The 12,592-nt window shown below is 36.7% G+C and overlaps 1 protein-coding gene across 5 annotated transcripts in view; it reads right to left on the bottom strand.

The window, feature by feature from the left end:
- The window catches only part of LOC105233785 (rho GTPase-activating protein 7), a 248,151-nt gene that overhangs the window by 69,564 nt on the left and 165,995 nt on the right, over window positions 1–12,592 (bottom strand). For all 5 annotated transcript variants that reach the window (XM_049447126.1, XM_049447128.1, XM_049447127.1 and 2 more), the window contains one exon: window positions 5,066–5,643. In XM_049447126.1, the coding sequence (XP_049303083.1) occupies window positions 5,066–5,643 (578 nt within the window). The remainder of the gene's footprint in view (window positions 1–5,065; window positions 5,644–12,592) is intronic.

Genomic DNA, 12,592 nt, shown 5'->3' on the forward strand with positions numbered 1-12,592 from the left:
CAATAACAAACATGCAACCTGAGAACAACAACAAAAGCAAGCGCAACACGGTGATAGCAACGAAAGGCAGCTGAGTGACAGGCAGCAGTAGCCGGATAAGTAGCACCAAGCAGCTGTTGCATGCAACACTAGTCTACTGCAACAGTAGCCACGTTTTTGATGTTGCACTGCTTTTTTCGCCGCTGTCAGGGCAATTATAATTGCCACAACGACCGCTGACTGCCATTGCCAACGAAAAATGAAAAGTTAGCAAGTTAAATAGCCATAGTAGTCTTTGACCATGTTCACCAAGTAAAAAAATAAATTCATTCAGCTACTCCTTCTTTCGCTCAGCGCTCTATTTGGCTTGTTAGTGAAATTCGTTTTACTTTCATTCGCATTTTGCAATTTTATGCTAATATTTTAGTTTTAATCTGAATAAAAATATACACAATTTATGTGGAGCACACGCCATTGGCTTAAAAAAAATAAAAATAAATTTTGTTCCTATTTTAATAATCCGATTTAAATCCGCGCAATTATAAACTTTAATGTTCTAGTTCCAAATTGGAACTAGATATCTTCAAAACTCTTCCTTTGAGAATGGAAACCCTTTTTGAAAAACATCATTCTGAGAAAAACGTATTAATTTGAAATTCAATTTCAATATTTCAGAGGAAGTCTATTACTATGTATACTATCCAATATACAATCCGGTTATGAAAATACATTTGAAGTTCAAACGACAAATGTCCCCAGTCATTGACCTGTAGGCGCTCAACTGCTGGTAGCAAAAGCTACAAGGCATTACCAGAGATTTCAACCTAGTACCACGGGGAGCAGTTAGCTCTTGGAGTTGCTCCAATCGCCTCATTGGGCTTGGCCCTATGTAGAGTACGGCAGAGGTTTTAGATGGGCCTCGAACCCGACCAAGGTGGAAAATGTGTCCCTTCCACCTAGACCAACTGGAACCAAAAAACAGGCGCAAAATGCATTTATAATTTTGGGAACCGTGAGGTAAGGCCGTCGTCGACTGGTATTCACATAAATCACAACAATTGTTGTTGGCGTTTGGTTAGTACTGCAAAAACAGTTCATTATCTAATAGAGAGTAAGACCCCATATTTCTCCCCTGTGTCTGTTGGCCAAAGCAGAATATCAAGCTACTAACAGTTCCATGGGAGTCCAAAGCAGGGTTGTTGGTTCTTGCAGATTTTTCTTAAACTCTCGGTCCCAAAGTCGTTTAACGCCGCTGTTGTGTCTCTCGGCTACCTCGGCGGCGTTAGTGTTATGGCATCGCTTTGTGGCAACACCAAATGTGGTCAAGAAAATGCAGCAACTTTCAAAAGTTTTGTTTTTATTATTCTACAACAACAATAACGGTTTCAATCGATTCGAGTTTCATAGTAGTTAGCTGCAACGCATGCGCATACGTAATGTGTTGCTCAAGTTGCATATGCCACGCGGTTTTGCGTGCTTAACCCAAGCAATTCACTCATCTCTACGCAGTCTCTTCTCGGTTTCAGTGAACCGTCATGGGTTGCAAGCCAGTGATTTTTTAATTATCTTTATCTGCCGTCTATATTATTTTTTTTGTTTTTTCCTACATATGCTGTTTGTATTTTGGTTTTTTTCAGCCTCTGGACGTCTACATTTACGCCTACTTGCTGTTGTTGACTGGTTGTTTGGATTTCGCGCAGGAATTTTGATGGGTGTTGCCCGTAAAACGGTAATGCATTCCATTTAAATTTATTAAATATGAATATAAAATTTAAATCTTCGTACGTGGCTGTAATGTGCTGCGGCTGTGGTCGCACCGGCGGTTAGCATGCAGATCTTATCGAAAATAATTTATTTAGGATGGGCCCGTTGTCAACCGTTTCTTGCTCAAGTGTAAATGTGTTTGATGTAAAAATGCATTTTTAATGAATTTTTGTTTACCCATTCATTTTGATTGTTTGCAATAAATAATAACAAATATAACAAATAATTTACAAAATAGGTATCGTAGGTACCCTTTAAGGGCTCTAAAACTAGTGCGTATAAAATCAATTGCTAATAACGACGTTGTGTCCTAAGCAAATGTGGCTGTGCTATATCAAATGAGAGCTTATTTAATATGAATTGTTCACTTAAAATTATCTAGTTAAATCTGAACGGGGAAAAAATTTTAGATTTTTTTGCTTCCAAAAGAATCTATAATGTCACTGATTAGGTGGTATTTGCAACCGGAAATTGTTAATTTTTTTCATAATTGTGTTCAGATTATTAAATTCAGTTCCTTGCCAAGAATTCAACTCTGGTTTCTTTTCATTATCATAAAAGCCTCTCCCTGCCTAGCGAGATTCACTCGACTCCTTCAGGCAGCCGCGCATTTCTCAAGTATGTACACCCAACTCGTGAATGTAGGTCAATTTGAAATAAAATCAGAAGAACACAAGCCGCCTATGCGTCTGCGCAATCATAATTTGCACCAAAATTGAACAAATTAAGCCTCCGCTTTGCGCAGAGCGCTTCATTTAGTGCGAAAGTGGTTTCTTGCGCCTGTGGCTGTTGCTAGTTTGGCAATAAATGCAAAATATTGCACAATTATTTCCGTCGCAAAAAGAAAAGAGCACAAATTGCAGCACAACAACCACTTTTGGCGCGAATAAAGGCACTGCCATAGCGATGGCAACGCGCACTATTTGTCACAATAAAAACGTTCACACAACAGGCGCGCCGCCGCCATCGCAATCGTTCAGGATATACACGCCATTTAACTCAAGTCGCGCGTTGCATCAGCCTTTGGGTTGGTTTTGTTCACCGGGCGGGATGCAACGTGCGCTATCGTCTACCATAATTTGGTCGTTGTGCTGATGCGTGGGCAGCCAGCGCTATGACACATTTTATCGTCATTAGCTGCCTTCCTGCTTGCCATCCATCCCATATATATACATACATATGTATTGCAACGTTTTTTCCTCTTTCTTCGTGATCGCACACAAGGGGCGAGCTAAGTTCAGAGCATGGCCTTTTGCTATTTATAATAGTTTTGTTATAGTTAATGCCACAAAGGCGTCGGCGATAGACTTAGACGTCGGCGTGCCACATTGCGTCGAACTCGGTGACACAAAAGGCATTTAAAGTCACTTGATTGTGTCAAGTTCTTGTGGCTGGCTTTATTTCAAGTCTCTTCGTTCATTTTTGGAGAAAGTGCATTTACGTTACAGCAAAATATAAACTTCGCATTAATTTGCTTAATGGGATCAACGTGTTATAATATGTATATGTATAGACCAAATGGGAATTCTAGTGAGCCTCTTCTTTGATAAGCGTAAATACTATAGTTGTTAACTAAAACAGTTATTTAATGAATTACTGAATTAATTTATCATTTTTAACCCTTTAAAAAGCGAAAAGAGACTATTTACAGAATTGCGCTATTAAAATAGTTTCTTTTAAAATATTACAACTGCGCGCCAGGGGTGTGTATCGAGAGTAAAAATTCTTTTTTGAAGTGAATTAAATGTCATTTAGAAGGTTTACAAGTATACATACTTATGTATGTATACAGCTACATAAGTTATGCCTCCTCTGACCAAAATTATTTAATTATTGTAAATAATATACTATAGATTTTCTGATTCGAGTTTTCGTAAACCAAAAATATTTTGCAATTAAAAAATGCTTTTTAATGTCTTTGGTTGAAAACAGCTTTCACTGTTGGGCTTTGATATTTAGTATATTTCAGCGAGCTTGGCGTTAAGCTCCTGAGTGATACTAAACGTAATTAACGAGAGAAAAGAAAATTACTTTGCCAAATGGGCTTGTCTGTTGTTGAAAAATTTTCATATACATATGTAAATATTTATGTGCAAATTTGTGTAATTATACGTCTATGCATTTACATACTTATGTATATGTATGTATGCGTGCCATACCCATAACTTCAAATAGCTGTGAAAATACAAAAAATCATTTGCAAGTTAATTTTTTGGAAAACTTAGTACGCGAATGCTTTAGGGTGCACTTTTGAAAACTTATACCGGCAAAATTTTATTTGAGTTTTTCTTTTCAATCAAATTAGTAAACCTTCCATTAAAATATTTATGTGGATCAATTTGAAAACGTGACGTAAAGCACTACACTCCTTTATGCGATAAAGAGACTTAAAATAAGTTTTTAAATTAAAACTTCATAATAATAGCTGTATTCGATTCGCCAAACTTTGGAGAGGGCGAATTGAATACACTTTACCAGATGTTCAAGCAAACGGGCAACACTTGTGGTGCAGCGCTGCCCTAACATGCCTTCTGACAGTGAGATAGTTGCATACTCTGTTGTACGAATTCAACTCGATAGCTTTTTTGTTATTTTACGAAAATTTTTCTGGCAAAAGAAGTGCTTCTAAAGATAGCGAGCAGAGAAATAGCCAATCGGGGGCAGTTAAAAAACATTTTTATATGCTTTAATTTTGATTCGGGAATTACATATATTCGTTAGATACATACATAAATATACAGTATGTATATATGTACATACATACATATGTACTATTTTCCAACTAAATCGATCACCCTATTGGATATGTTTGCATGAGTGTATTCTGGTTTACATGATCATTCCAGTTGACATGCGACACGATGGGGGTAAGGTACCCATTAAACATTCGGTATTTACGATAAAAAAAAAACAAAGCAAACTGAATTGCGAAACAACGCACCGCATAAATGTATGCGCAAGCGCGTGCACATGCGCGTGCGCAATTTAAGCTTTATGGCGACATAAGCGGATTTGTGTGGCATGGACGCACATTCAACAACAAAATGCAAAATAGCAACGCTTGCTTTAGCTTAACTGTGAAAAAATTGTGCAAAAAAGCTAATAGCATAAACGCAAATCCGACGTGGACGCACCAACATGGGTAAACACAAACAAAAGTTGCGTAAATGATTTTTTTTTACTTTCTGTATTTGAGTTAACTCTCAATGTTTACTGTTATACGAGTATATGTATGTATACATACGTGTTTGACAAATACATATATAAAATCATTGCAAGACTTCTGAAATTTGAGAAAAAAAATTTTTTTTTTTCAACTCACCTCTACTCGCTCCAGATACTCCTGGAAGGCCGTGTACGAGTCCTCGCCGTCGTCATCAGTCAAATCGCGCACCACAGCTAAATCGAGATTGTCCAGAGTGGCGGCCAATTTGCAGCAGTTGTCCGCCGTCGCGTCACTCGAAGTGTTATCAGCTGACATGGCCGCTTTGCCATTGTGGTTGACCGCACAGCCACTTCCGCATTTCGCATTATTGCCGCCGCCAGCACAGCTGTTGTTGACGCTACGGCGCGGCATGGTTGCATAACCGGTGCTGCGTGCCAGACTTGAGCCCGCACTTCTTGTCACAGGCGTCGAAGCTACTGCTGTGTGATCCGCAGAGACTGATGTTGATTGAGGAGTTGCGGCTGCTCTCGAAGTAGCATTTTCTGTCGCTGTTGCAATTTCCGTCCCGCCCATCACATGAGCACTTGTATTGCTGCTCTCTCCGTTAGTTGTACTCGGCTGTACTTCACTTTTTCTTGTCATGTTTTGTTTGCCATTGCTCTGAATTTGGTTGTGATTCTGGGCTTGTTGCTGCTGTATCTTAATGGAGTTGTCATGATTTCGCGTTTGTTTCTCTGTGCGTTCGCGGGAGAAAATATTGAAAGAAAAACTTATAAATAAGTGCATGTCAACAAATTGAAAATATAGAAAATGCAAATTGCTAGACAATTAGATAAAAGCGAGAAATTCTTGAAATTGCAGCGCTCACATTGCAGTTCATTCCGTACTCTTCGGCACCAGCACTTGCGCTCACACATTTCAGTTTGATCAATCAACTAATTGCGTGTTTTACAACTTACATATGTTAACATGTGCCAATTTGTGCTCACTTGCCGTTCCCCAAAGCTTATAACGCTTGCCTCTGCTGTTTTCAGCCCTATTAATGTACGCTTCCGGATAACAGGTGACCCACAACTCCAAACTTACATACATATATTACTATATACTTATGATTATTGGCGCGCTACAAAAGTATCTTGAGTGTTCATGTGCATATGTTCTTAAGAAAGTTTTGTCGGTGCAATAGTAGAAACTTTTGTGGGTAGTTTGAAAGCTCGTAAGCATATAATATATTTACATACGAGCTATTCTGAGACAATATCGGTTTTTCCAGCGGCTACTGTCGCTAACTCATTGGTAGCATTCTTCGAAAACGTATTCAGTATTATTTGTATTTCTAAGATTAGAAGAGGTTTGAAACTGAGATTGTTCATGAATAGGTCACTATTAAAAAAAAACAACAACAACTGAATTGTAAACTTATAATAATTATATAAGACAACATTTCTAGAATAAATGATCTAAATTTTAAATTCTAAGTAAGTGAAGGTTAAGTTCTAAACGCCTGGTAATCGGAGGATACATTCTTTAACCTATAACCTTTCGTAATGCCCTAAGACCAATGGCCTAAATTGTTTTTGAACGGAATGCCTGAGTAATTAAAGTTAGATTCCATTGAGCCATTTCCTAATATAGGCCTCGCATTTATGTAAGTAAAATACTGATATCCTTAAATCAATGGCAAGTGTCTTCCCGTCTACTTTTGGAAACCGTTGATTTTTCTTACAAAGGTATTAAATCAAAAATATACAACAGCATCTACAGCTTTACCAGCACCATAGCAGTAATCACACGGGCCCATAAAATTTGTGGAAGCACCTGGTTATAAGATTTAAATTTCAAAATGATTTATACAAGTACATTACGATTAAATTAAAGGTACAAAGAATAAAATCGAGCGGGTTTGAAAGGTGGATATCATAACTATAAGCCGCCGTTAAAGGGACGCTCTGACCCACAAACTGAACAAGCTTGTGAAATGAAGCAACAGCAACAAAGAAAATCGTATTTACGGCCAAACCGAAATTGAGAGGCAAGTAACAGAACTCACGCGACTTCCCACAATGGAGCCATATGTTGCAGTTATTTTTAAAACGTTTACTTACATACATACATATGTATGCAGTAATACTGTTGTGTATGTATAAAGTTATTCGATTTTATTGCGCATGCGTGCGTTCGATTAATTCTTGATTAAATACGAAGACAGTGTAGCCTATGAAAGCCATGCTGTGGAATCGGCTGTGAGCTGTGTCTGCTGCCAAATCAGTTTCATTAGCCACTGAGTGACCCTCAATGAAAGACTGATGTTGCTCGCGTCAGCCACTCGTTACACAATTCATTCGCCGACATCGTAAATCAACGTACGCAATAAGACACCACTCACACACACACGTACACCAGTGTAAGCATTGCATAAATTTTAAGGGCCACCATGTACTAAATAAATACGTTTTTATACCCTGAACAGGGTATATTGAATTCTTCACGAAGTTTTTAATACCTAGAACGCAATTTCGGAGATCTTATAAAAAATATATAATACATACATATGTATGTAAAAATGATCAGCATGACGAGCTGAGTTGAATTAGCTTAATCCGCCTGTCTGTCTGGGTATACACGAACTACTCTCTAAGTTTTTAAGATGTCGATCTGCAATTTAGACCATACTCTTTTCTATCTAAGAAACTGCTCATTTGTCATTTGTCACCGATATCGGACGCCTATTGCATATATGTATGTAGCTGTCATACAAACTCACCGATCTAAATAAAGATGTATGGAATATTTTGTATTTGTGAAAGGTATTTATTATAGCTTCGATGCAACTGAAGTTAACGTTATTTCATGTTTACTTGAACTGTGTAACATAGGCTGTGTGTGAATGTTTATCCTGCATTTATTCATAAAATTTGTTGGGAATCGTACCAGTTAAATTTGTAACTAGTATATTCTACCTGAAACCTAACTAAATGAATACTATCACGTTTACATCATTTATAGAACCACTTTCTGATGTGCTTCTAACTATATATTGTTGTAGTTTTGGATCGAGTCTGACAATCGTCCTCTCAGGCGATGTCCTCGTAGAACATCTTCGCGTGATTGGTTGGCTTTGTGATTTATTTCCCTTGTAAAGTTGCTTATAACTAGTTGCACACTAGTTTATAACATGTTGATCTGACTGCTGTGTGTACATGTACATATGTATGTACATACATATGTATGTTGGTCAGTACTTGCACATACATACACACTGATCAACGCAATTGACTGAGTACCCCAACGCCGGATTTTTGCAACATTTTACTCTTTTTCCAGTTTGCCCGCCTCAATTTAAAACGAGCACTGACTGGGAGGTCTGCTGTCTCGCCGGCAAGTTTCCACGTCTTCCGCTTTTCTTATTCGTACTGGCATACAACATTGATTTGCAGCATAATAAAAAGAGTAAATATCGACCCACCGCATATGAGGAGTCTCCTGGCCAGAAACTTTTTGCTTTACTTTTAATTGGTAATTTTTGCACAATTACTTTCTTTTATTGATACAATTTTTAGCTAACTTTCAGACATTGTTTTATCATAAAAGCAAAGTAGAGTAAACATCTAAATAAGCACAGAAATAAAATTTTTTATTACATAAATAAATAAAATTATTTTAAATAGGTAATGCATTAAAATGTAAATATTTTATGCCTTCGGCTTACGTAACTTCAAAATGCAATATAAACTTTCCCTTGTATATTCCCCAAAAAATTGTAAGTACCTATGTATATTTAAATGCAAACATAAATATGTATGTGAATAAAAATATTTTTTTTTTTTAATTTTATTTACTTGTATATGCATATGTTGTTGGTGTAATCCAATCAGCGATCTCTGCGCCGTGTTTGGCATGGGTGCCAACGCTGAAACGGCATTATAATTGACTTGCAAATGTTTAAATTTCAATTACTGCTTTTTAAAGCTCAAGCCGATTCAGCAGTAGCGGGGAGACTTGTAAACAAAAAAAATTGTTTTGTTAAACAGTAATTTGTGTTTACGTATTATGTTGTTTTTTAACAAATACATTTTTAGCAGCTTTTTTATGCGATGGTAGCAAAAATGGGTGTGTCCGGCAACAGCAATTTTTATTTCTTTTACCGAGAATTTGATTGGTTATAAAATTGGCCGCCTTGGGGCAACAAACACAAATGGATCTAAAAATCGTTTGTAGTTAAGTATTATTATTAGATTTTATACCTCTTATAAAAATTAATGGTAGTCGTATTAACCAGAAATAAATAAAAAAATCGTTGCGCTCGCACCATGAATGACCATTTATACACACATACATAAGTATGTATACATTCCATTTAGTCATCGGAAACCTTGACACTCTGTTAGAAGACAAATATATTCCGAAAATATCCGTTTAAATATACTATAAAATGTTCGTAGCCGGGATTCAGTTGCTCCAAAACAATTTTTATCCAATAATTTTATATTTAAGCTGATAAGATAAACAGACCAGATAATGCCTTCAAAATGGTTAGTCAAATTCGTGTGTGAAGCAAATGAGTAGAAGTAACAACAGTCTCAATTTGGGTCATATTTGACGAACAAAATCTTTTCCTATTCAATGTTAATTATCATTATTTTACTGATTTCCGTAGCCGGTATTGATTAATAGTTTTTGCTGAATTTCAAACAGAGGTCGCTGATTGACTTTGAACTACTCTGTATCTGTAGGCTTATTAAAGCAGTTCAAAAAAGGGTCCAAAAAATTCGCCTTTGGGTTTAAAAACGGTTTCGAGCGGAAATGTATAAAAATTAGTTCTTCAGTTTTTTAGATTTCCGCAAGAAATTTAATACACAGGCTTATTTTGATATTGTGCTGATTATTTGTCTAAATTACTAGATCCGATAACTACAGAATGTATCTCCCATGCAACCGATCATTATTTTTATTTTTTTTTTTTATTAAGAGTACCTACTTTATTAGTTATATATGTATTTAACTATGACATCAAAAATTAAGAAAGTCGGACAACTATAACATATATAGAATCGATCTGTAAGCCTTTTTAAGAGAATATTTTCGAATAACTATAAGCGTTTCTACTTCTTGGAATTTTGAATTGATACTGAACCAGTAAGGATGAGCTAATTTCATTTATATAAATCTTCACCTGATTCAACCCATTTTTGACACACAGACAGACTACAATCAGGAAAGGATTATCTCTGAATTTCAATTATACATTTAACACATTGAACGATATTTTCGATAAAAAGTCAACTATAAACACTGGGTTCACATATTGAGCATCTAGGGGCTTGAAGAGTTTGTGTTCGATTTACGCAAGTTTTAGTCATAAGGTGGCAAAGTCTTGATTTGTGTGCTGGAAAGTGGAAGTTTCAAATATAAATTAAATTTGTGTTAAATGCGAAGTAGGCGTGGCTGTACTTCGATCGCCCGTTTTCACACTGTAAGATAGGAATATCAGCGGAATGTCGGATACCAAATTTGGTTGAAATCGGTCGGGCGGGTTCTTAGATATGTTCAAACTGGGCGGTGCTTCTGGCGTATTTAGCTATTCATCGCGCTTTTAGTACATTTTAACAGTACCGTTATATGGGGAGTGAATGGGGGTTATCATCCCATTCCATCCATTTCTGGTAGGAGTTGTTATAATATTTACGCTAGGCGAGTTTGGCTGTTGTATCTTAAGTGGTTCCAGAGATCTGTACATTAAACTTATTAGACTTTTTTTTCCACAGGTGCCCCTTGCCACTACTATCGCCTGTTAGGGTTTTATATCTTACTTTAATGTTTAGTTATGTTACAGTGGTCCGATTATGCCCATATACGAATTTTTATTTTATTTTGCCAAGGAACGTGCATATCAAGTTTCATCAAAAATCTCAATTTTTACTCAAGTTACAGCTTGCATGATCCTGATTATTTATATAGCTTTAATTTATATATTTTATTTGGTACTTGGAAGTTGTTGTGAGATTTTGTCGTTTTGTCACAGAAATTTTTTCTTCAATTTTTTCTAAATCCATATATACATACATATGTATGTACGTTCATGGTAGTTGGCTGCGTGCCACTGAAGAAGCCGTTTGCATGAGTTGAACCTAATTTACATCAAGGGCGTTGTGCCAGTTGACCGAAGGTAGGCTTTCATGTCGAGATCATCTCGAATAAGTATTGATGGTGATCTGGTCACAATATCCATTTTGTTTGACATAATATTGCGTTTTCTAAGGGGATTTAAGCGAATGTGTTCGCGAACAGTTTTTATGATTGAAGTGGTTCGAATCACTTCAGACGTTTGTTTTGGAAAAATTATCATTAGTGCGGTAAACAAGCATTCTTAAAATATTAAGTTTTGTGGTTGTGTACAAGTTATAGTAAAAATAACGGCACTTTTCAGCGAATTGCGCCTCGCTCTATGCATTGTAAACTTTGTCGCAGAATTTATAGCAATCTGATTGAATGGCGCGACTAAATCCATATTCTTAGATACATTCCAAAAATTTTGTTAACTACTTCGTAAGTGATTAGAAATAAAAACACAGAGGGTGAATTTTTATTTAGAGTTTACATATATATTCCTAAAATGAAGTAAGTTTTTATCTTCGATCGAAAATCTACAAGATTAACGTACAATCATGGACAAAACAAAGCTGGGCAAGCCTTGCTTAATATGCACTTGCCAAATTCAATGTGCCATAAGCCAAAATTGGAGAAACTCTAAAATAATGAAAATCGATCTATAACAGCAATTTGTTTAAACCAATTAGGCTTTTGTCGGATTGCTGGCAATTGTCTGTGTTGGATGGACAAACGTGGTGGTGAAGGCGCTGGTATATTAATTCCGAAACTTTCACACTTACTTACTGCAAGCACCTCCACGATTCCACTAGATGTAGTACACCAAAGAAAGTGGCACACTCAACGATACGCGCACAAAGGCGATTGTATGGCAGGAGCCAGAGCGTTATATATGTATGCATCTTGTAAAGTACACAGTAGGTGTAAGGTGAGGTGTAAGGTACACAGTAAGGAATGCTGTCGCAATATCCCGTATGGAGCATTACAGGCAATTCATCTTAAACGTCTAATTGAGTACTATCACAACAAAGCTAAGCGGGCGCGAAGCCAAGTAACCACGCGGTTACACAAGCAGCTCCAAAGCAGACCGCAATAGCAACGGCGGAGCAACAGAAGCACTAACGGCTCATTGAAGAAGCAATTTTGAATAGCGATAAAAGTAATAAAAAAAATGTATAACACAGACAGGCATATGACGATACAATAGTGATATCAGATATAATAATAAAAACTACAATACTTTTTTACTATTATCGCTACAGGCGCATTGAAAATATGCTTAAAATCTTTAAGGGATAGACAAGATTATGTTGGAATTAAGATTAAGTTAAGATTAATTTTCTTTGACCTCTGGAACCCGATCACTGACATCTGTGAATACGAGAGAATATGAAGTGCGTTTGGCCAAAGGAAGCTGGCTGGTGGAGCGTGCGCAAATAAGTAATTAAGTAAATCAAAGGACGACAGCAGGTCAAAATGGAAGGAAAGGGATCTAGGTGACTCTTGTAGGTTTGTTGCAGGTTTCAGATTGCGTTGAGCTTCAACACAGAGTACTTAACACTGAGTTCATAATGC

Source organism: Bactrocera dorsalis, chromosome 2, assembly GCF_023373825.1.
Source record: "Bactrocera dorsalis isolate Fly_Bdor chromosome 2, ASM2337382v1, whole genome shotgun sequence".
Lineage (NCBI taxonomy): Eukaryota > Metazoa > Arthropoda > Insecta > Diptera > Tephritidae > Bactrocera > Bactrocera dorsalis.